The sequence below is a fragment of the Megachile rotundata genome, chromosome 6 (genome assembly GCF_050947335.1).
Source record: "Megachile rotundata isolate GNS110a chromosome 6, iyMegRotu1, whole genome shotgun sequence".
NCBI lineage: Eukaryota > Metazoa > Arthropoda > Insecta > Hymenoptera > Megachilidae > Megachile > Megachile rotundata.
Genome location: NC_134988.1, coordinates 16,590,807 through 16,615,467, shown reverse-complemented (window position 1 = coordinate 16,615,467; position 24,661 = coordinate 16,590,807). Strand labels below are relative to the sequence as shown.

The 24,661-nt window shown below is 38.1% G+C and overlaps 6 protein-coding genes across 9 annotated transcripts in view; 2 read left to right on the top strand and 4 right to left on the bottom strand.

Annotated features, from left to right (window-relative positions):
- Positions 1-7,175: 7,175 nt before the first annotated feature.
- LOC100879897 (malate dehydrogenase, mitochondrial) lies at positions 7,176-10,988 on the bottom strand. The gene is made up of 6 exons (XM_076532582.1): positions 10,477-10,988; positions 10,116-10,408; positions 9,225-9,482; positions 9,023-9,155; positions 8,747-8,949; positions 7,176-8,683 (listed from the first exon to the last, which is right to left on the bottom strand). Exons 1-6 carry the CDS (start codon positions 10,631-10,633, stop codon positions 8,588-8,590), a joined length of 1,140 nt encoding a protein of 379 aa, XP_076388697.1. The 5' UTR covers positions 10,634-10,988; the 3' UTR covers positions 7,176-8,587.
- Positions 10,989-11,072: 84 nt separating this feature from the next.
- Positions 11,073-12,264, bottom strand: LOC100880121 (cytochrome b5 domain-containing protein 1). Its single transcript, XM_076532594.1, has one exon. The coding sequence runs from the start codon at positions 11,769-11,771 to the stop codon at positions 11,244-11,246; it is 528 nt and encodes a 175-aa protein (XP_076388709.1). The 5' UTR covers positions 11,772-12,264; the 3' UTR covers positions 11,073-11,243.
- Positions 12,265-12,416: 152 nt separating this feature from the next.
- Positions 12,417-16,263, top strand: bur (GMP synthase burgundy). 2 transcript variants are annotated; one of them, XM_076532560.1, is made up of 10 exons: positions 12,453-12,563; positions 13,074-13,137; positions 13,233-13,528; positions 13,611-13,823; positions 13,904-14,201; positions 14,401-14,878; positions 14,965-15,206; positions 15,281-15,451; positions 15,532-15,963; positions 16,053-16,263. In XM_076532560.1, the coding sequence occupies exons 3-10, from the start codon at positions 13,311-13,313 to the stop codon at positions 16,152-16,154; spliced, it is 2,154 nt and encodes a 717-aa protein (XP_076388675.1). In that variant the 5' UTR covers positions 12,453-12,563; positions 13,074-13,137; positions 13,233-13,310; the 3' UTR covers positions 16,155-16,263. The 2 variants fall into 2 exon arrangements, with proteins under 2 accessions (XP_003704219.1, XP_076388675.1); XM_003704171.3 differs by lacking the exon at positions 13,074-13,137 and having other exon boundaries at positions 12,417-12,563.
- Positions 16,264-16,404: 141 nt separating this feature from the next.
- Rev1 (Rev1 DNA directed polymerase) lies at positions 16,405-20,880 on the bottom strand. 2 transcript variants are annotated; one of them, XM_012287528.2, is made up of 6 exons: positions 20,472-20,880; positions 18,962-20,416; positions 18,434-18,875; positions 17,181-18,354; positions 16,780-16,922; positions 16,405-16,598 (listed from the first exon to the last, which is right to left on the bottom strand). In XM_012287528.2, exons 2-6 carry the CDS (start codon positions 20,385-20,387, stop codon positions 16,445-16,447), a joined length of 3,339 nt encoding a protein of 1,112 aa, XP_012142918.1. In that variant the 5' UTR covers positions 20,388-20,416; positions 20,472-20,880; the 3' UTR covers positions 16,405-16,444. The 2 variants fall into 2 exon arrangements, with proteins under 2 accessions (XP_012142918.1, XP_003704221.1); XM_003704173.3 differs by having other exon boundaries at positions 18,962-20,396.
- A 108-nt stretch (positions 20,881-20,988) lies between these two features.
- On the bottom strand, positions 20,989-23,280 carry LOC100880237 (mitochondrial 2-oxoglutarate/malate carrier protein). Of its 2 annotated transcripts, none has more exons than XM_076532587.1 (6): positions 22,960-23,280; positions 22,531-22,891; positions 22,311-22,441; positions 22,074-22,244; positions 21,896-21,995; positions 20,989-21,832 (listed from the first exon to the last, which is right to left on the bottom strand). In XM_076532587.1, exons 2-6 carry the CDS (start codon positions 22,758-22,760, stop codon positions 21,631-21,633), a joined length of 834 nt encoding a protein of 277 aa, XP_076388702.1. In that variant the 5' UTR covers positions 22,761-22,891; positions 22,960-23,280; the 3' UTR covers positions 20,989-21,630. The 2 variants fall into 2 exon arrangements, with proteins under 2 accessions (XP_076388702.1, XP_003704359.2); XM_003704311.3 differs by having other exon boundaries at positions 22,531-22,746; positions 22,960-23,279.
- A 1,064-nt stretch (positions 23,281-24,344) lies between these two features.
- The window catches only part of LOC100880352 (uronyl 2-sulfotransferase), a 34,352-nt gene continuing 34,035 nt past the window's right edge, over positions 24,345-24,661 (top strand). The window contains exon 1 of the mRNA XM_076532586.1: positions 24,345-24,527. Within this exon, the coding sequence (XP_076388701.1) occupies positions 24,468-24,527 (60 nt within the window). The 5' untranslated portion in view covers positions 24,345-24,467. The remainder of the gene's footprint in view (positions 24,528-24,661) is intronic.

Genomic DNA, 24,661 nt, shown 5'->3' with positions numbered 1-24,661 from the left:
AGAGTTAACGATGAGTTCGCTTTCCTGCCTGTTCGCGATCTTTACGCTTTGCAATTCCGCGAGTGGATATTGCCGCGATACCACCGGTAGCGCGTGGAGGCGGTTAACAAGATGAACGATCCGTCCAGAGAACAACGAAGGTACATGATCGTATAGTTTGCTCGGGATTTCGCGATGTTCGGTAAAATCGGAGATATAATAGTTTCCTTTCGTCGACGCGAAAAACTCCTTCGAGTTCTCAAAGTGTAGCAAGCTCTTATCTCTGGAGGAGACGGTGCTGATCGTTTCTCTCGTTAAAACGCGAGCTTCGGGGACCGACGTATTCCTTTCAAAGATTTACGACGCGGGATGAAAACGAGTATACTTGGTTCGTTTTCCGATCGATTGGAAACGGCAAGACGAAGATAAATCGTGATGGACCTTTATATCACGGCCAGACGATAAGAGCTAAACTCGTCCTGTTCGAAATTAACCAAAGTAGCGATCGTAAACGATACGAAACGTACGTATCCGGCATATCGAGTAGAAATCTGACCTCGTTCCTGTTTTAAAATTCCTTCTCGAATGACGGTCGCAATTGGAAGACAACGATGCCCCTTTACGCGAACATTCTCGCAGCGTACGTAAGGTACTGTAGAAAGGAAAATGCTTTTGTAATAATCATCAAAGTCCGTGGCTACACCGTATCCGTCTTTTAGCGCACGGTAATATAGAATCGTGGGTGTGTACCTCGAGCACGCTACCCGAGAACAATGTGACATTATGGTAAATGACTGAGACCGTTGTCGTCGGGGAACGGTTTGTCCCGTACTGTTACGTTTCGCTCAGCATGACCCGTTCAAACTTTTTTCACCGATCGACGATTTCGCGATAAAGTTACGTCGTATTATCCGTCGATTTTCTTTCCATTTCCACGCGAACAGAGAAGGACGGAACAACGACGTAACAAAATTTCCGCGATTCGTTTTCTAAAAACTGGTAGATGGAGGAATAATTTATGATCCAGGAAAACACGCGCGAGCCTCAAGTTTCAGTTAGACGCGTAACCACATTCGCGTGTCTTCATCTGACGCGTTATACGCAAGAGCGGTCACCCAGAGATCCGTATAGGATAGATTGTCCTCGACGTGCACGAACCGTTCTAATCCGATCCGTGAAAATATGAATCAGAAAACTGACAATTGGAAGTCGAACTAACGGGATTTCTAATGTCTTACGTAACGCGTCTACGTTGCATAATCGATTTCGTGATCAGAAATATTATTATTCGGTTGCTTGCCCGATATAAAAGCTTCGTATTATTTTATCGATATGCCGGAACTTATAACCGTGCACGGTGAAATTTAATGGTACATCGCGAACGAAAGCTCGCGTAAAATTGCAAGTGTATCTTTACTGTGGTCGTATTTTGTTTACGAAACAGCGATTTCTATCGGAAAAACGATTTCGTTAAATAATTAGACAGTTTATTCGATAAGAACGTTCCTTCTGCTGCTATTAAATATTATGTACTTCTGATTACCGTCGTTATTATAACGGACTTTAGAAGTTATCGAAAAGTAGCTGGTGCGGTAAGCCGCAGAGTACCGTGCGCTACGACTCATTAACAATCCATATCTGAAGTGGTAACGCGATGTGATGCAATTTATCGAAGCGACATGTAACTTTAATTTTTCCGGAGTGCCAAATTTGTTTTCCTGAATGCGACGCAGCGCGACTCCACGATATAAACGTTTACCTAAATTGCCCGAGAAATTTGATCAATCATTGCTCTGTATAATACGAGGTCCACGCTACAGAGATCTCGTTAACGATCTATAAGCTGTAGAAGAATAACTGTGGAAAACGCGTGTGCCGTGAAACGCAACACTTTCCATGTTACCAAGGAACGCGTTGCGCAACCATAGGTGTACCTTTCGCGAAATGTTCGTAGGAAATCGAGCATGTATCCCCTGGTCACGCGATAGCTGTATTCGTCGGCAAAATTTACTTCCTGATTCGCGGAGCTTCCACTGACCGACAATCGTAAGGGGATAATTTGTGACCGAAGAAAATTACCGATAAACCTATGCCTCTTACGCGTTATGCAAGAAAAAGAAAGTTTCGTTCGATTCGGACGAAAGTATAGACTACTTTCGTGGATCGCTGCGAAACGCAGCGGTTATGTACTAATGATTGTCGTACTTAGGCGATGAAGCGTATTCTGAAAATTTCGAAAATTACACGGCGATCCCGTTAAAGTAAAGAGTTATAAGAGGGAAAATAAATGCACGAGCTCGAGTTACGAGCAACTTTATCCGAGAGAAATCTTTCGTTTTTTCAACCATGGAGGTAGCGTGTTTCTGAATTGGTATTTCCGAAACATTGTTCGTGTTTACATTGAAACTCGTACAATTACCGTTGACCATACATCTTACGCATTATACAGAGATATTGCCTAGACGTTGTAAGATAAGCACGCATGAATCCCTGCCGCGATAGAGCGAACAGGCCGAGCGGAATACACGATTATGCAAAATTGGTATTCGCGGTAGGGTTCCATGCGTTGATCTTAAATTACGCGACTTCTTGACGGAGGGATACTCGTGATTATCGTAAATTATAATTATTCCTGGAACGAACAATGAAAATGGCCGAGTTTTAACCTCGTGATTGACGATCGCTCGAACGATTTATCGATGAAGAAATCAAGAATCTAATTAATCAGACAATCAAAGAGACTTTGCTCGAGAAACAGGAATGACGCGAGTAAAACAAGATAATTCGCTTTCGTTCGAAAGTATCGCGTGCGTGCGACGTACTCGAGATCATCCAACGATCGGTAAGCAGGAATAACTGGTAAACACGAGTGCATACGTCCTCGCGGTATGTTGCTAGGTGATCGATAGCGATATTCTTCGAAAAAAGATATCAAACTTCGTGGACTACGTTTATTTGCAAGTCCGCGAATGCAAAATCGCTCGATTAAAGGGTCGTCGATTTAAAGTTACAAAATAACGTCAGTAGACCGATTACGGGTTGTCGTTCTGCCATTATGCGTGACAAATTTACGGTTTCTCGAGAGCAGAATTTTCACGACGGTAACCCATTAAGGATACACTTTTATGTCATATTAGAAAACATAAAACATTTGTAAAACGAACGATACACAACGGATCCTTGACATCGTACTACACTTATTATTTCATTTTTAGCATTTAACTTGTTTACAGTATTAGCATTACAAATGCAAGACGCGTTCTACGGCGCAATATTTCATACCCTGTTTACCGAGTACTCTCCCGGTCATAAAGAATTCAAGCCTGTAACTTAACGCTTGATTTTCTCGTTCCGCGAAAAATTTATTTCAAGCGCACGATTATACGAACACGATAAATTGGCGGGCAATAGATTTAAATCGATAAAAAAGATTAAATGATACATCGTTCAAATACGCGCTACCTATTTACGAGTTGTTGTTCGAAGAGGATGAACGCTTCGAGGCTAAATCAGGATACGGCGGAATATGTACAACTAGATGCGAATGCTTCGAAGGCTGTGCATCGTTGTCCCCTCAACCCTCGCAGCTACCGTCAAGTTCAAGGATGCCGTCCAACTCTAGGTTCACCGGAGACCGGTACGTATACGACTAAACTAAGCGATAGAAAGAGATTCCCCTCTTTCGAGATCCCTCGACCAGATAACATACATTGTTTCAAAAGTACGTAGTGCATCGTTTCGCTACGCGCCTGGTAAACGACGAAGAAACACGATTCGGTAAAAGCAAGGCCGTACCAGAAATTCTTTGGCTCGATATTCTTCCACTTTTTTACGATCCAGAGCCCGATCGTTATATCGACATCCTCCTGTTCTCGACGATCGTCAAGTTCAAGGATGTCTTGACTGGTTAGCATCGCTGCAGACACGCGAGCTGTAAGGGTAGAATGGTTTCCAGTTCGTTCCTTTATTTCTCGTTGTTCGTAATGCGCATAAAATTCAAGCTGTGACGTTCGACCAAGATAATTATATCGTATCGAGCTATTTCGACCGAAATTATGAGGGACGAGAGGTAAGTTGGAAACGATATTTTTAGACGACGCGACGATGCGTATAATTTTCCCATTCGTATCCCGAATACGAGTACTCGTGCCATATGGTCCCAGATAATACCCCGTCACTTTCGAACATACTGTTTCGTCGCTAGCTTGCCGTGTTCATGGAATAGAATATCGCGTTTCGCGAAGGGTACGCAACTTTATGGGAGCGTAGAGAACGCGTACGTAGGTACAATTGCAGACAAATTTGAACAGAGCTCGACGAGATAGCGCGAAATACTGAAACGCGTAAAAATGGCAACTCGTACATTCCGCGATGTAAAGCGGTTGTAAATTCTTCGAGGGAACGAGACTCGAAAGTGGTTAAGAAACGAGCCAACACCTGCCGCTGCTTTCGCGATCGTTGTTTCTTCAAATTAAGGGCCAAGAACGCGATGCTAATGTCTCGGGAAAAACGTTCATACTTTTCATTCGATAAACTGGGTCCAAACCTACTTGCAACGTTCTAAAACGAGGATCGATTTATTCGACATACTTGGAAAACATAATTTCCGCGACAATGGAAAATCGAGAAGAACATCGATAATGATCTGGTGGGAAAAAGGTCTCGTTATCGAGACGCTATAAACAAGTCGACCTCGTTGCGATCCCGACGCATGAACTACGCCTTTGCCCTTAAGGGCTCCTGGCAACAATGCTTTCGCCTTGGTCCGAGCAGGATCTCCGTGGAGGATCGCGTACACAGGCGCCAATGGCGATGATGTAGGTGGATCTGAATGCGGCATAGAAGAGAAGGAGGTAAATAGCGAAAGGGGAAAAGAGAGAAAACTAGTGGACGATCTGCGAGGTTAGGCGCAGCCGCGGTGCAAGTCACTGCACTCCTATGCCCCGTTGCGCACCGCCGCGAAACCTCGGCCGCCCGAGCAGTCCTATTGCAGCCGGTTTACCGGCTCCGCGTATTTTTCATTGACAACGAGAGAAAATAGGATCTACCCTGTACTGCTAATACTCGACCAAGAAAAAGAACAGTTTACCCAACTATTAGAGTCGTCTTAAATAAGATTATGCGGATTGTAGGGACACGAGTACGCGTTGATGGCATCGCATCTTGTCCGTTTCCTCGGCGCAGATAAGCTTGCGAGCGACGCCTTAACGAATCGTCCTAATATCGAAGCAGGGAGACCGTCCCGCGCGATCTATCGATTCCTCCGCGGTACACGGTTTCGCTCCGAGAATAGAAACCGCCCCGAATGAGAGAACAAAACAGAAGATACGCGATTGCGCGGTATCTATGCCGGAGGACGAAGGAAGAACTGACTTTCCTGATGTCGAGCAAAAGTACGTTCCTCTATTCCCTATCTCGCGCATCGAGACACCGTAAGCTCCTCTCGCTCTCCCTCTCTCTTTGGCGATATTCCTGCGCATCTAGCCTCGAGTACTTCGAACGCGGAAGCTTGTTGCGGGGGAGTGCATATGCAGGATCGCGTCTTACAGACGCTCATCCGCTCGTCCGCTCGGCCGGTCGACCGGCCTCCTAGGAAGGTCGTGCCATTCAGCGGCCGTTCACCCGTCATCCCTTTCTTTTTCCCTTCTTCTCCTCCTTCTTTTCTTTACCTATCTCGAGTATACCCGATACAACCGCCATTGTTACTACACGTATACTAGAACCACCGAGCATCTGGTCTATCCTAAGGGAAAATAACTCCGTTGTTGGTTTCTTTTTCGCGACGCTTGCACGAAAGCTGGCATAGAAACCTTGATCTTTTCTTCCAAGTACGAGACGCGCACGGCGAAAGAATAGAAGAATATTCGCCATAACGATAAGGGAAAATACGAGGGACGCGTCGCGATACGGAACTATAGCGTGGCCGTAGCCGATTTAAACGCGAGAGATACGCGAGGGTGAAATAGGTACATTTACAATAGCTGTCAGCTGATACGATTAGCGTCTTAACGCTTTCATACTCGGTATATCAGCAAATGGTCTTGGCTTGGACGTTCACCTCTCGCCCATTTGTCCTCCTGCATCCTCTTATCTTTCTAACGCGTTCTTATAACCGGTCCTCAGAACGCGTTGATCGCACCAGCGAACGCCTACGGTGACGAATTAGCGTCGATGAAAAATTACGATCCCGCTAATAAATTCGTGTCCCCGGAGACGCGGACTCGCGGTGATTCGTAGATTTTCTCACGCGTCGGAGCGGCCGCGAGCCACGGCCTCCTCTTCCTAGACGATTTCTCTTCTTAATCGTAACGTATGTCCTCCGATCCACGTCCTTGGACAGAAGAACTCACGATCGACGCAACGCGAGCCTCGATAACCTCTTTGATTAGAAGAATTCAACAAGAAAGAGCCAGACGGCGCCAGCCTTTGCCGAGAAAAAGCGGTCGTGTTGAGCCGTTCTAATACTCGAATACCAGCCAACTTATGTATTTCTAGATGTTATAACCGTTCGTTCCATCGATGTTGACAGTTATACGAACGCGTCGTCTAATCGGAAAAGGAGCAGCTCGAAAATATTTATTACGAAGCAACGACGCGCGGTCGGAATATAAAAATAATTGTCTCCGACTCGCGCTAACGAACAACCGATCTTAGCCTTTTACCTGCAATAGCTTCCGCGAAACTGCTGCCGGCTAAACGCACCACTTAACGTTTGTTCGTCGTCGCGTTACACGAGCAAGCGATTATATTTTTCAGGTTTTAGAGGCCGTTAACGTCCTAGCGTAATTAAAGCAATTATCGATAGACACCGCGTTTCCGATGTTGGACGATCAAAGATCGTGGACGCGAGAAGCGGGCAGGTGGGTACTGCCACTATTATGTCGTGAGAAACTATGCGATTAATTTCCTGCTCCGCGAGTATACCGGCACGGCGTTACCAACGTACTTGCGCGAGTCCCGGTAGCAAGAAACACGTAAATGCGTTCAGCTCGTCGCGTCGATGATCTTCCAACAAACACCGGTCAACAGAATCACCGGTTCTCCATTTTCCGTCAAAGGAATTCGAGACGAACCAATAATTTCTATCCAATTCGCCATCGAGTTTAACGAATTATCTACAAAAGTCAACACGGGGCAAAGCGGTCTCGCTACCTGCTGACTCTCTTGCTCGGCCATAATCGATAATTCCGTTGACCACTTTATTACTTATTAGCTTATTATACGCGCCGATAATACATTGAAATTGATCGTTCTCGTCGAACCGATCCTCGTCGCTTGTTCCATCAAGGTCGACCGGTGCGTTCGCTACTAAATCGTTAGAACTATTGGAATCGCCAATCGATCGCGATCATTATTTCCTGAATTCGCGTTTAAAATCGAAACACGACGCAGGTCGTACGAATTTCTGCTCGAGATCGTGGAAATTTAATAGTCGAAATAGTCGCGTCGAGTGAGTAAGTCATAAGAGAAAACGGTTATGCGAGAAGAAGGTGACGTTTGCAACAGCTCGTATTATTATACCGGTTCGGTTATGGCTTGTAAGGTTGAATCGCGCTGGAATGTAGAGAGTTTAAGAGTGGTTCGCTCGGAGAGAGGATTTGCGATAGGCAACACCCGCGCCTTCACCTTCCTCCCTCTTCGCGACTTCGCAATAATCCCTTCTGCCAAAGAGTTGCCAGCTGCAGTCGTCCGTATCTTGTCTGCAGTCGTGGCGCACACTTGGGAACACCATGGCGTGTCGGGAATGCGGAAAGGACGAGTTTCTAGTACTTTTGTTGCGCGTATCTACCTGGTAACCTGAGACTCGTTGATGCGGTAGCTCTTCGAAAACCGCGTCCGCTTCTACAATCTTTTAGACCAGATTGTATTTGTTCTTATCAGATTCAAAGGCTTCCTTGGTTAGGCGGCTCCGGTTAACTTAGCCTGTTGCTATACGCGTTTAATAAACGAGCAAACACGAATCCACCGGATTTCTAACTAGATCGTCACCTTTAGAGGCGAGAACTTCGATATAATACAAACACCTGTGGAACTCGAAAGTCGTTTTGGATCGAACGTACTTTGCTTACTTTGCTACAACCGCATCAGCAAACGACTTGCAGCTACATTTTCGTAGCAGGTTATCTTCATCGCTTCGTTTTCGCGATTAACATCAATAGCACGTTCGAAAATTTGGTCGAACGTTTCTATGCCGATCGCTCGTCGATTTACGCGAAAATAAATGCGTCCAATCCCTATGCAGACGTCCAACTTGCTCGTAAAGTAATGCTCGATAGTCTATAGAACGGATCGCTGCCACTATTACGATCGCCATTAACTATTTTACAGGTTTATCGTGGCTCGATCTCGAGTACAGCGTTTCGCTTCGACACGATGCTTCACGGTCTCGCTTGCTTTACGAGCCATTGTTGCCGATTTTTACAACGTAACCGACCACAGCGGCTGAACTTTCAGTGTGAAACGATTCGATAACGATGTCGTCAAAATCGCTATTTTTCTCGCGAAAACGCCACTTGATCGTGACTCTCGCGTGTACTTTCTCACTCTCCAAAATCAACATTGTAAAATGAGCCAGCGTGCTTTAATCTCATATTGGCCAATTATAAAATTACGAAGATTGCGGTGCAGGGTTTGCTCGGTCAGTCGAATCGCTAGGTGGCGGACAAGTCTCCGAAGGAACGTTCTCGTTGCCAAGAGCGAGAGTCTGTCAAACGACCGAGTAAAATAGCTTATTCTCTCGATTAAAATTGAAACTGTGATTCGTTACCTCTCCAAGCAGAATAGCTTCTTTGATTTTGGGTTTGGCTATTTCGAGAAGGTTACATTCGTAATCGGACAGAGGCGGAATCCCCACGTGTTTCTGAATTCCATCCGGACCTAGTTCCAAGGGAGCAGCGAAATATGTTAATTCTGGTACCAGGCAAGATCGAACGTAGGCGCATTCCACTACACCGCTCTGATGTCGCAAAGCTAAACGGGTCAAAATGAGCCACCAATTTATATCCCGCCATGGAAGATATTACGCGCGTACAATGTACGATACCTTTGCAAAGAGACATGCAAAATCTGGCTGCTCCGAAAGCCAAAGCGAAACATATTCTGTCTTTCCGTTTGCTTATGCTTGCTATCTTTTCATCCGCCGTTCGCATCGCGTGTGTTAATTTCCTAGCTTCTTGCTGATTGATTAATGATCCAGTTAATTATTTACGGTTACGAGAGATATGGTGCAGAATAAAATTGTTGACCTCCGATAGTTTGTTGCAAGGTTTCGCATGAGAAAGAAGAGGCACACACGTATTCGAACAAGCTCCGCCAATCACTGGTACCACTACGCATTCCGGTTCGATACCTATTACTTCCGCTACGAATGTATTTGCTCTGACACAGTTCAGACTAGTTATCCCAAAAATGCGATTGGGATTATAAACTCCGGCTCTTTTATACATTTCCATCGTCAGAGGTATTAAGCTGTTTATCGGGTCCATCGCGACCGCGAGCATAGCCTGAGGAAAGAAAGACACGCGATTCCATAACGTATCAAGCATGCCGGCGTTTCGCAAAATTTATAAGATAAAAGCTGCCGGACGTAAAATAGGTAAAACAGAAAAAGAAACGCGTCATCGCTATGAAGGAAATGGAAGACGACGAAAGACAAACACTTTTGTCCTTGCCGAGATTGTCACGAAGAATGTCGAAAACAGCCAGCTCGTAATTAATGAAGTTGCGAGGGCGTTAAAAGCCGAGGTCAACTACTATATGTAAAAAAAGAAAAAAGAAAGGAAACGATGGCCAAACGTGTATAAAGCACCGACTCGTTGTCACAACGTGTTTTCAGAAGGTTCATGATAAATAAATTGCAACGATTTGCGGAAACAAACTTCGATTATTAACAAGATCGAGCTTTAATTTATTATCGGTAATGGATTAAGAGGAAATACGGAATAAACAAATTACTTAATTAGTGTTCGTTAGAATATTGGCAGTCACTGTTAATCAAAGTCGATTCGGTATCAAAACAATTTTTTAACTGTAGCAGAGGAAAATATAAATTTAATGCTCCTATTAGTCTTCCTCGGATTTTATGGATTAAGAATGCCTGAAATTTTACTGAACCGTTATAAAGATTACTTATTTACCTGGGGACAAAATTTAATAACGTTTGGTAACAAGTCCGACAAGATATCGGCATTCTGCTTCAATGTCTCTGACTTTTGTTCATTTCCAATCGTTTGATTCGCGATGATCATAACTATTTTAGCACCCTCCAGCGTTTCTTGAAGATTTTTCTCGGAAGAATCATATGCGCTAACCTTACATTTCGTATCGATGTGACTCAAGTCCAATGAGAGACCACGAGTACATTTGCTATCGTAAATTGCCAATTCATCGATCAAAGATGATTGTTTCAGGAATAACGAAAGACAATTTCCTGCGACAAAGCAACGCAGTTAATAGGGGGAACATAATCACGTCGAAACCGTAGCTTAAATTGTTTACCCGTATTACAGGCAGCTCCTAGCACTGCCACTTTCATGGATTTTGAAGAGAAACGATTCGATCGCACAAAATATATTTCAGAAATACTCTGAACCATTCTATTAATTTGCAAAATCTTGTGTCTAACTTTTGAGATACGAATCGAAGATACAAACATATTGTCACGGTTCTTTCTTACTATCGCAAAATAGAGTACAGAAGTAACATTAATTTAAGCCCATGCTTAAATTGCGATCGTGAATTTTGACAACAAGTTACATACTATAAGAACATATTGAACGAACAAGATATGTGTAATCTTCGTTTCTACGAGTCTGAGACGCGCTGAAGCGAGTAGCCGTGGTGCCATCTTTTGTAGTCGGCCCAAATCTTGAACGATGATATCGTAGGAAACTTGTCTCGTTGTATATATGTATACAAGTGCATAACTGAATGTGATTGAACGCATTAATTAAGTTTATATTGTTTTTTTAAATCTTGTATTGTCTTCCCCGTCAATTGAATTATTAATATCACAAGTCATTCGTAATTGTAATAACACATCAGACATGGAATGTAATAATCTTCGGTAAGTCCACAAGCTGCAAAACGGTTCCGTTCATCTGGAATACCATTTTCTGTGAGAGTCAGGTCAAGATCTATATCCTTCCCTTCGAATTTCCACGAGTAAGACGTTGCGTTTTCATTGTAAATGAGTGCACGTTGCTGAATGCGTCTAATGGTGTCTTCTTCGCAAACCTTTGTAAAATTCTTTCTTTAACGCATCATTAAGCTAGTTTTGATCTAATAAAAAGCCCTACCATTATAACAACTTGTATACCGGTGAGCACGTTTAAGATTCGACAGGGTCTCGCGTTTTTGGTTAAGAATCCTTTCTTGTACTTTGTATCTAACCACCAAGGGCATTTGTCTAGTGGCCGCCAAGTAACGGCAGGTACTACGCAAGAAGCTACATCCGGTATCGGTCCGTGTGGACAATAAGGTACCGACACTCCCGTAACCGGATGTATATGATATTTAATATCATTTTTCTCATGATCAAACCAGTGACTGATATCTTTGCCAGCGTAGGCTAATATAGGTTTTATTTCTCTTTGATTGGCCCAAAGTTTACAGAGATCAGTCAAATCGTACACCTCGTCGTTGTACGAGACCCAACAATCGACCGACGTATTGTGCAGCGCAACCTCTGTCGGTAGGAAGTATTTGAGCACTTTGGAACTATCGACGCTAGAATTTGTGGAAACTTCGCACTCTATACAACAACAGGAAACGATTTGATGCGCGAATGACATTTTTCATGCGATGCGAAACCGATACATTTTCTTTTCTCGAAATTCGTTTTGAACGATTTTCATTTGAATGTACATAACTATAGGGATTATGTAAAAATTATATGCCAGATACATATATTCATAAAATTTTAGGACACGGTGGAACAAAAAGTTGGGACAGCTTAAATTGGCAACTCGTCTAGTGAGACATTATTTTAGACAAATTTGTGTTTTAACCTACTTAATATTATCGTCATAATTTTGTATACCATGAAACATTGATCTGATATTTCGTTAAACGCTGCGGACACGTCATACTTTGATTTTGCAACACTTTCGCGATCTGTGCTATATAAATACATAAGAAATAATAAACATAGCCCTCAAACGTGCCCAAAAATGCTGCTCAATAAATGTCATATTTTGCTAGCTTCATGTTGCTTCCATTTCAGAAAAAAACTAGGAACATTGCAGATAATTTGGATGATTAATACGAAAATAGTTAAAACAGAGGTTTTTTGTTGCAAAATCTGAAATTTAGACATTATAATATTACTTAGACGAACGAATGTGTTGATATTTTTGTCGAAATCAATCGGTTATTTTAACAAACGAGGAGGTTTGCTAGTAACTTTTATACTACAATGTTGGTTTCCTATACGACGTTCAACCTGAAGGCAGTCACTAAATTGTGGCTATTGCAGGCGATTGAATGGCTGCCTCGTCCAAAGAGTGCACATTCTGTTTTGCTGTAATTAATTTTACGTTACTTGGTGATTTACGCGTGAAAGATACTCTGCCTCGTATAATTTGGTAAGTCCTTTGATACGTTACCGTTACCTTGGAACAGATGATTCGTGTAGCAGACGCGTTATTATTATACTTTCGTTTGTAAGAAACGTGTTCATAAAATTTACGGCCGGTTATTTATTTTTTGCTAAACATTGTATTTAATGTTTTTTCTACGTACACCAATTAAATTGTCCATTAAGCTATAAAGAACGTACATTTACATTCTTCTAAACAAATGTAAAAACTGGGATAAATATCGATAATGTACAGTAGTTGCCAGGATTTGGTCTGGATTGTGACATACCATAAAAGCATCTTATATTTGCACGTAGTAATACCTTCAATTATTAATGAAGGCTGAGCAATTTATGTAATTTTATTATTTGTTAAAAAAGTAAATTTGCCATATAATCTTCGTTTGTAATAATTTTAATTAAAAAATTATGGTTTAAAATCATAATGCTCCTTAGTTCTTTGATTATAAAATCTGAATATAAATTGATGTAACAGTACTCTTATTACTCTATATAGCTTTCATCTTTATAAACAATGCTCCAATTCAATAACTTATTACTCTTGTTCAGGTATAATAATGGTAAATATTTTATAGAATCTATGAATGTTTTTAGCTTAATTTATTATTTTCATGTTTTTATTTTGTTTCTTACAATGTTTGTTAAACGTTTATAGGAATATTGAAATCACAGCAACATCAGCAGCAACAGCAATAGCGATAGCAATAGAACTAGCAATATACGAAATTTTGAAATGGAAAAGAGCGCGGACGGATTATTGTTTCGCGCAGAGAGAAATAATGGGGCTAATGAAGGAACAATGGGAATGGTTTGCGATGAAAAAGTGGCCATTTTGGATGCTGGGGCACAATATGGTAAAGTGATAGACCGAAAAATTCGTGAACTAAATGTTCACAGTGAAATTTTGCCTCTTGATACATCCGCGTTTACCATTCAGGAAAAAGGCTACAAGTATGATCTTGTGTTACATCATATTTATATAACAGACAAAACATACATGGATGTTAATCATTGTACTAACTATGAACCGTAGAGCTATTATAATTTCTGGAGGGCCAAGTTCCGTATACGCAGAAGATGCACCTAAATACGATGCAGACATTTTCAGAATAGGAATACCAGTTTTAGGTATTTGTTATGGGATGCAGATGATGAACAAAGAATTTGGTGGTACGGTGATCAGCAAGGAGGGTCGAGAAGATGGTCAGTTTCCGATAGAAATAGATTCCAAGTGCCTTTTATTTAAGTAAGTGAGTCCAAAGAACATCTTCATTTTGTATTTTTTCATCTCTGAATACAATATAATCGGAACAACTTATATGTCAGGGCCTTGGACAAGGAACAAATGGTACTTTTAACTCATGGAGATAGTATAGATAGGGTGGCTGATAGTTTTCACGTTACTGCCAGATCGTCAAACTTTATAGCAGCGATAGCGAGCGACAAAATGAATTTATACGGGGTACAATTTCACCCAGAGGTTGATCTTACACCTAATGGGAAACTGATGTTAAACAATTTTTTATTTGGTATTGCTGGTCTTACGGGTAACTATACGCTTCGTGGTCGGGAAGCACAGTGTATTCAATATATCAGAGATACTGTTGGCAACAAGAAAGTTTTGGTAAGAAATTAAATTTCTTTTAAACTAGTATTTAATCGCTTATTAACGTATTTAAAAATATTTCTGGCACAAAATTCCTAAAGTATGTAACATTTAATCACGTAAGACGCGTTATCCTATTTTGGAAGATATTTAAAAAATATAGTATAAGGTATGACAATATGTGATTGTTAATTAAAATAGAAAAAAACAATCACAGTTGTTAGTGAGCGGCGGTGTGGATTCCACAGTATGTGCGGCGCTGTTACATAAAGCTTTAAATAAGGATCAAGTCATAGCTCTGCATATCAACAACGGCTTCATGCGGAAAGGAGAGACACAATTTGTGGAGCAAAGTTTGGCAGATTTAGGAATCCGACTGAGAGTAGTCAATGCCGTACGTTGGTTCATGCAAGGAACCACATCTGTTCCGTTGGACAATGTCACTCCGGTAGTCAACGCGAACACCGTGAACAACAAAGGAATATGTGGAACAGCGACAAGCCCAAGAACTAGATTAACTAAAGTGCTGTGTGCAACAACAAATCCGGAAGAAAAGCGAAAAATTATAGGTGACGTTTTTGTAAAGGTAGCAAACGAAGCAATGGCAGAAATGGGTTTAAAGCCAGAGGAAGTGTTTCTTGGGCAAGGCACTCTTAGGCCTGATCTTATAGAAAGTGCAAATGCATTAGCTAGTGGTAAATTAATATTTTATTAGTTATCTCGTACTCGCGAGAAAAGTTTGATCGATCTTGTCTATTTAACTTGCACACGTTTCTATCAGGTAAAGCGGACGCGATAAAGACACATCACAACGACAGTGATCTCGTTAGAGCTTTGAGAGAACAAGGACAGGTAGTAGAACCATTAAAAGATTTTCACAAGGATGAAGTAAGACAATTAGGACGCGACCTTGGATTACCGTCATCGCTAGTATCTCGTCATCCGTTTCCTGGACCGGGGCTCGCTGTACGTATTCTTTGCGCGGAGGAACCTTACATGGATAAAGATTTCCCAGAAACGCAGGTACTTTGTTTTTTTATTAATCATCGATATTATCAAAAGCATAATATTTTATCGAGAAATGAATTCGGTTCAAGGTGATAGTCAAAATAATGGCAGAATACGAACAAATGCTCCAAAAGAAACACGGACTATTAAATCGCGTAGAAGATGCGACTAGTGAATCCGAACGCCAATACTTGCGACAATTGTCTAGTTATCGTCATATCGCTGCAACGCTTTTACCTATACGTAGTGTAGGAGTACAGGTATGATCTTCATAGCTTTAAAATGCTTTTACCGTGCGATCATCTAACTTTTAGTACATGTTGATTAATCGTGTTATCAGGGAGACCGAAGAAGTTACAGTTACGTAGTAGGCTTATCTGTCGAAGAAAGCGTAACCGATGGGATAGAATGGAACAATCTGTTGTTCCTTGCGAAACTAATTCCGCGTGTATGTCATAATGTAAATCGTGTGTGCTTCATTTTTGGCCCGCAATTGCATCATCCTATTATGGATATCACACCAACTCATCTAACGTCGAATGTAATAGCCACGCTCCGACAAGCAGATCACGTAGCAAATTTAGTGCTAGCTACCAATGGTTGTATGGGAGCGATCAGTCAAATGCCAGTAGTTTTAATTCCCATACATTTTGATCGTGAGGCTGGTTCTCGGATACCTTCCTGCCAACGTTCAGTAGTCCTTAGGCCGTTCGTTACTAACGATTTCATGACTGGCACTCCGGCTGTACCAGGAAAGGAGTTGTCGTTAAGCGTAAGTGCCACAAATTTTTAGCATATACTAATGATCGTAAATAGAACAACGTTACACAAAAATCAATCCGGTAATTTTTCTTCTCGTAGGTGGTGAAGAAATTAGTAACCGAATTATCTACAATACCCGGTATCTCGCGTGTTTTGTATGACTTAACATCTAAACCGCCGGGAACTACCGAATGGGAGTAGTAAACGCTGATCTCTGACTCACCCTTTTCTATTTTTTCACCTTCCCAGCGCGTAACAACAACAAAGTAAAAAATATATTTAAAAAATATATATATATATTACAAAAATACGTACGAACTCAAGGTTTATGACTTTCAAAAGCATATGTTCTCGTTTGTAAATTAATATGTTACCTAACGAATACTGATACTGTGTTCAATGAAATTGAAGGTAAGTATCACGTTTGCTTGTAAATAGGTTTCTTATTAACCTCATTGTAAAAATATTAATTTATTAAATTCCGATGAAATTTACATTACATCACTGTTACACTGTAAAAGATTGCATTTAATTGATGGTACCATTAGATTGCTGTTATACTCAATTTGCATATAATGTTGAACGTATTTTACTGTTTTCCTATATGTCCTATGCCAAATGCAATTTCCAGTTTTTGTCATACATCTAAAAGAAAAAAAAAGTGCGAACATGGATAAGTTAATGTATTATCTTTAATATCATTTTTATTTATCAATCGTAAGTGAGTAAAATGATATCTATCCCCTGAATCCTCTGTGTTATATTATTAATATATTCTACCTATTATAGGTTTGTATGAATGAATTTTGCATAAAATATAGATTACCTATGCATGGTTTTCAACAAGACGTGTAAATCTTCGATACGCTTCTTCTCTGGAAGCATGCTAAGAAATGTTGCTAGTGACAAAAAATCTACTTCGTTCACGGTTTTAGAATTAGAGATCCATATTTGTATTTGCATCTTTACCTGCAACCGTGTATTTTATATTTGTATTAATGCCACAAAAATGATGTATAATGGATAATACATATTATCCGAGACGCTATCGAGCATGCAGTCCTCGTTCCCCGCCTTATCGTAAAAAGTAACTGGACAGAAATCACTATATTTATCAATCTACATGTTTGAAACTTTGAAAAAAAAAAGGAATAGAAAAGAGAAGAATATATTGATAACTCTCGATCTGCGGTCTACAGTAATAATTGCAAATGAATTGCAAACTACCTGTTCTAAAGGTAGATTCAGCAAACGATTCACGAGATTAATTAGAATATCTTCATGTTGATTTTCATTATCGTTGTTTTCCAGGATAGTACGATTATGAGAAAGAATAGCCTCGGCTTCGTCTGCGGTGATTCGATTATTAACAGACTCGACCGTTTCCACCCAAGAAGTTACAGATTTGGTGGTACCATTGATTTTGCTATTCGATATGCTTTTCGAATCACATTCATTTTTCGACTTCTTCAACGCAGTTTGTATGCTTTTCTTTTTATTCTTGGACGACACCGCTTTAGAATTTTTACCATTATTTTTAGTTTTTTGTTCAATTTTTTTATTCTGCTTTGTCAACTGAACGTTTCGAACTATCTCCTCTTTCTTTGTTTTTGATTCTGCTTTCTTCGCGGTGCAATACATTTGAACGTCTCGTTTCAGATCTTCCGATAACGCGGCTAAAAATTCCGGATCTACTTGCGAGAAGGATATATTTTGCTCGTCACGATTGATTTGTGGAACTGCCCTATTAGCCGAAAATGTACCACCATCGTTTCTATTTGCGTTAACATTATTCGACTGATTCTGGTTCTTTTTAGAACTGTATTCGTTAAGTATTTCGTTTCGTATATCCTCCGGTAGTTCTATCAGGACAGACATATCTATCTCCTGTATAGGCGGCATCTCCACCTTTGCTGATTTTGAAATACCAGGTTTAGACTGTTTAAAGAATTGTTCCTGGTTCGTTTGTATACTTTTCTGAGGTTTCTTCTCGTTAGCTTTAGGTACTGTAACATTTTCTTGCTTCTCATTCTTCGCTACAATCGTTAACTGTTCGTTTTTCTTCGCGTCCAAAATTTCATTTCGTATTTCTTCCGGAAGTTCAGCGAGAATCGATTCGTTAATAGCGGATGGAATATATAATTTTTGTTCCTCGGTGCACGCACTTTTCGAAGTCGATGGTATAACATTTGGATTTGCTTTTACAGACTGAGCTTCGCTATCTTGTTTTGTTACGACAGATCGATGAGATGCGTCATTTTGTTTGTTCTTAGTAACGAAACTCGTTAAAGTTACATCGCGCGATTTATTTTTCAATATTTCTAATCTGGATATTTGTATACCGATGCCCCTTGCATCTTCAGGAACTTTTTGCATTTGATTCCAAAGTGCAATTACTTCTCTACAAAATATATTAATAATGCAGATACTTAAACCATACGTATATGACGCACAAGCATTAAAATAATTGATGGACTCACTTTGTCATAATGTCAACGTCGTTAATGGGAGCGATAAGATTCTTTGACTTTGTTATATAATCGCACAAACCGTGGCCCATAAATTTTTCTGTTTCTTTAGGCGCCTCTTTTGCCCTAACTAATAATTTTAACGTAATACACCTACCCTTTGCATTGGCTTTACTCAATCGATTGCATACTTCCTGAGATAATTTTTTTAGAAAATCTACCGCTTCCTCGTTATTGTCAAATCTTATTCCATAATTAACTTCGGCGGACACTGATTTTCTAACATGTTCTAAATTAAGTTTCGAATTATCGATACCGCGACACATGTTATATAACATTTCCCCTGTTTTTTTACCAAATTCTTTTTGCAATGTCGCCAATGAAATCGCTTGTAATTCTGTACACGTTTTCACGTTAATACTGTTTAACTTGTGTGCTGTCGTATATCCGACTCCTAATTTAAATAAGTACCTTATTAAAGAATTGCATTTCTAATTTTAATTTATATACACGAGATATATTATATTATAGTTATCCTACCTGGCAAATCTTGCACATTAAAAGTACCAATACATTTTTCTACATTGTGTTGCATATAAAATTGACCATTTGGCTTTGCTTTTTTTGTTGCTAATCTTGCCAATAATTTATTACTCCCAAAGCCTGTTGATACAGGACACCCTGTTTTATCTTTTATTTCTTGTCTAATTATAGTTGCAAACTCCATTGGAGTTAAGCAAGATTCATCCAATATTTTGGTACAATCTGCATACATTTCATCACAGCTAACTGCCTCTATGTTTAAAGTGTATGATGCTACAGTATCATATAACATGTATGAAACTTCTTTATAGCCTTCAAAGTCATATGATATTGTCTTCAAGTTAGGACATATTTTTAATGCTTCCCCTAAAAACATGCCGTTTTTTACCCCAGCTTTTCTTGCTTCGTAAGAACAAGAAGCTACCTCTGATAATGAACCATGCTCATCATCCTTATTCGCATTGCCATCTAAAGCTTGTTTGTTACTGTTTGCAAGATTTTTATTACCCTTTGCATGAGTTACTGCAATGGGTAAACCTTTTAATTCTGGCTTATCTCTGAGGCCAACAGAAACAAAGAAGCAATCCATATCTATGTGCATTATAATAGGATCTTGATTAATTTCTGCTCTATTCTCTTCTTGTAAATCAGGGAGGAATTCATTGTTAAAGTTTAATTGAGAATCAGATGATAATCTATTTGATTTTATATGTCTGTACTCTTTTAATTTAATGAGACCAGGAAATTTTCCATTGCTCTTATCTCGTAATTCATTAACATAATCTTTGAACATGGTTCCCATGGTTGCAATGTGATGCAATCGGGAATGGTTGTAAAATTCTGATATGAATCCTGAATCTTTTGATGAACGAGCCTCTTTTGAGCTGGAAGGTATTAAAGGATTTGAAGTCCCTTGATTCAAGGTATTACTTTTTATCGTTTCATTTTTGTTATCATTATTATTTGTTACAGTATTTGCTTCATTATTTTGTTGTGTTTTACTGTCCTCTTGAACAGTAATATTCTCTTCATTTTTTTTTGTTCGTACATAATTTAATTTTGGTTGTACATCTGTACATTGTGAATAAAGCAAATAATTCTGAAAGTTTAAAATTCTACCAGCTTGTATACTATCTATGATCCATTCGGGTTTACATATAGGGGTTGGATTTTGACTTTTCCTATATAACATTATCTTGGAATATGGCAGATTAGATGCAATAATATGAGTTGTTAGTTTTGGTCTTAAATAATGATGATATATACCCCCATGTTTTATCATTAAACGACGAAGTTCATCCGCAGTTGGATTAGTATAACCATTTACAAAAATTGCAATTCCTTGAAATATCTCTGAAGTTCTAGATTCTGTACTGGCTTCTTTGTGAAATTGCTCTTCCAATTTTGCTTGTTTAGCAGCCATATACCCACCCTAAAATTATTTTACTATACCTAAAATACTTTAATTTAATTAATTAATCGAAAAGATAGCTATTCTTTTACATACCCATTCTTCAAATCCATTTTCCCCCCAAGCTTCATCTTTTTTCTTCTTTGACATTGAGACAGATTTTATATAAATAACAATTGGAATTAATCTTACTTTAAAAGATGTAATGGATACTATTGTAGTTATTATAGTATTTTATATTTATTAATCATAATAAATGTATTAAGATACTTCATTTTATAAAACATCCGTACATATAACCTTATTAAGGAAAACATTTATTTCGATATAAAATACTTCTCTGCCAATATAAGCATGATTAAAATGTATAAATAAAAGTAATAAAACATTATAAAACAAGTTTAAATAGACGCATTGTTGACGTAGTAAACGAAAATTGTACGCTAATCGATTCTCAATGCCATGCCGTACACACAACTATTGCGGTCACATGGCATACATCGAGAGGTCATTTCACTTTACTTTCATTAGCTTATACGTATGTAAATAGTAGCTCGTACAGTATACTATTTGGAATGATATTTTCACAGATAATATTAATTACACATATAAATATACACAAAAATAATTTTCTTTTTTTATTCAACAGTTATTTGTACATTGAGTAACATACATATATTTATATATACTTACATACAGCTGTTAATTATTATGTCTACATATTTCATTGTCTGTCAATTTGTATAAAACGATGTATATATTGCAAATATTTTAACTAACTCGAAGTATATATAACAAATTCTTGTACATATGAATATTATAAAATAATAAAATATTTTGTTCTATCTTACAAGCCCTATAAAAGAATGTTTATAGAATGTGGCAGTTTTGTACATACACTAGCGAGATTCAGACGTAAAATGTAAAATCAATGTAAAAATAAATATTTAGGACATTGGCAGTAATCAAATTTACAAATAAAATTTGTACAAAGTAGTCTGAAAATCAACATTTAGATTCTAAAATATCTTTGCTAGTAAATTTGCTAAAAGTGAATGTATAGTATAATAAGGACTGTGCGTTTATAGACAAAATATACACTGTCAAATTATTGCACAATACTATGTACTGTCTTCTAACAATGATTTTTGGAAGATTTACATAAAATATAGATGATTAAAAAAAAAATTAAAAAATAAAACATTTAATTACAATTATTTGGAATATATGTGCATCAAATTTGTTCTATTTGTGGTTATGCCTTATATGTTTTGTAGAGACCAAACATTTGCTCTAAGAAAATAAATGTCAAAACAGTGTGAGGACCTAAACGAGCATAGTAAGGGAAGAAACCTTTCCATAATGAGAACAATCCCTCATTTCTACACACTTGAACAATGACATCTATTGCACCTTTAAACTCTGGCTTACCATCCACAATTTTCATGTTTTGAATCCTGTAAGCAACGCGTGAAAGTATTTCCACAACTATTTATAATTTAATATTATATAATATTTACCTTGTTTTAGCAATATCAACTGGCATAGAAGCAGCAGTTGTTACTAAACCTGATATCATGGAACTTACAAAGTGTAATGAAATACCCTCTTCAAAATACCCTATTTAAACAAAATAAAAAAAAGGAATATAACTAATCATTGGAATGCTATTCTTTTGATATTATCTTTTGTACAAACCAGTATTAAGTAATATTTCTTTAGACTGAGAATATGATGCTAACTGAGCTGCATTTACAACCATAGCCCTTCCCATTGTTGGAATTGTACCTCTCCATAATGCTAAGAAACCTTCCTCTTTGGCTATACGAACTAGTGCATTAAATGCATTTTTATAATTTCGTCTCTCAGCTAAAAATACAATAATGCTAAAAATTGTAAAATTAATATTAAATGATCCACAAGACATAGACATACCAATAGGTAATCTACCATCTGCAGTCATTCTAATCAAAGCAACTTCAGCAGGTGTACCTACAAACGCTCCTATACAACCAGCTGTACTACCTATTAACGCTTTCATAAAAAAGTTTGGTTGACTGTCCTTTCTGAATATAGGGAATACCAAATAGGAACAAACAAAGTATATAACATTTGTTGTACTTTCATGTAATCGACAACAGGAAAATGTACTCACGAAGCAAGTTCATACAACCAAGTATATATACCAAGCCTTGCAGTGGTATATGTACCCTGACGCAATAAACCAGCAGACAAACCAGAATAGAAAGCTAACAAACCCTCATTTTTTACTATTGAAGATATTACACTTATGGTTGTTGTTTTTGTGCCACTTAATTGCATTCGATTTTTTATTAAGTCTAATGGTTGAACAAAACATGTGGCAGCCATTCTAAAATAAAGCATCGAATGTGAACTTCATTTTTTAATAATTTATAAATTGCAAATCAATGTATAGCCTTGGAGTTATTTTTACACATTCAAGTACAAAGTCACATTCAGCTTGAAAAATATGCAGAACTAACATGCCAATTTTACTAAAAATTTTAAATATTCACATGTATTATTTAATATAAAATTATTTAATAAAAACAGTAAAACAAACCCAGCTGTTCCGCCAAAAAGGAATTTTATTGAATTGGGCACAGTTTTTTCGCTACTCATTTTGACAGTACTATATGACAATTAACTGACAGTTAAACGATGTAAATATATTAAATTCCAAGTGGTGTAAAACGATTAAAATGATCTATTTTTTTATAAATGTAACATTCACAAAACTTCAAAATAGACAAACGAGAGCCAGTTAAAAGTAGACCGGTCACGAGTACGAAAATAATCTAAATGAAAGATTATCAAATTCTTGTGAAATTCCATCTTTTCCTTACCGACGTTGGATTGATAAAAATTCGTACATTTAGCGACATCTTGTAGCACTATGGCTTGTTATACCACATTTGATAAAGTAAAACGGATTCAAAGCGGTAAAAGCAAGTTCACAATCAAATTGCAAGTTAAAATATTAAAACTAATGTAATAATTCCGTAAATCATTTAATTATAAATGTACACATGTCACGTCGCTTACTCAACGAAATAATCCTAATATATAGATGCTACGAAGTTACTGTATGCTACCCTAATATTTGTATTTATTCATTTGTCACAATTTTATTAATCGTATCGTTTACGATGTGTAATCCAAGGATTAATTTTCGGTACAATTAATAATGACAGATAATAGAAGTACAGAACTCACCATTCGTAGAATGCTTCGTGCGACCGTAGATTCTGGCAGTTGTAGAGACACTGTATAGAGTATTCCGATTATAGCACTGTATAAAGTATTCCAATTATAGCACTGTATAAAGTATTCCGATTATAGCAAAAAAAAAAAATAAAATCAAATAGACTATTAATTTTTTATATGAAAATTAATCGTTTAAGTATGATACGAATATTTGTGAGGCAAGGCATTAGATGAGTTTGAAAGGAAAGATCACAGAAAAGTCATACTCGATTATACTTAACATTACAATAATTTTACTACGTTCAATATTTATTTATCACATTATTTAACACATTCGTTCACTATATGTCACTTTAACACGCGTAAATTCGCGAAATTTTTAAACAAAATTACGATACGACGACAGCAACGCGCACCGTTTACAAATATACGAACAACTAACTGAAGTGATCATGTGACTACTACGCACAACATTTGAACAATGTCGTAGGCGAAATAGGATAATTGTATGAACAATATTTTGGCAACAATTTAACTACTGCAGCTAATTAAAAATATTTATTTTAATTATAATTCATGACAGTTCGTCTAATTTCTTTTAATGTCATTTAACTAAGTGATTACAAATATTTGTAAGTGCACAAAAAACACTTAAAATTATAACTAATTATAACAATAAATTCCAATAGGAAATGTAAAAATTAAAATAAAAATATAAAATTGTTTTTTTAGACTTTTTTTTATCGTCATTAAGCTTTATATGATTTTCACGAAATCGTAAGTGACATTCAACTAACCTAGTATGTTTTTACCGGCAGATTGACTTTATTACCCGTGATCAGTGAATGTGGCGGAAAAGTGTGGATGCTGTGCTCCTGTGGGTGGATCAGTAGAAATGGTCGAAATGCTTCTTTTCGTGAATTGGTAAGTCAATTATACTTAAATAATACTAATAGCATTGAGATGAGAGTATAAAACAAACGAATGGATAACATATCGATATATCGATCAGAAAATTGCAGCGCGCCATGATCATTGTTATGCGTGCAAACACAATG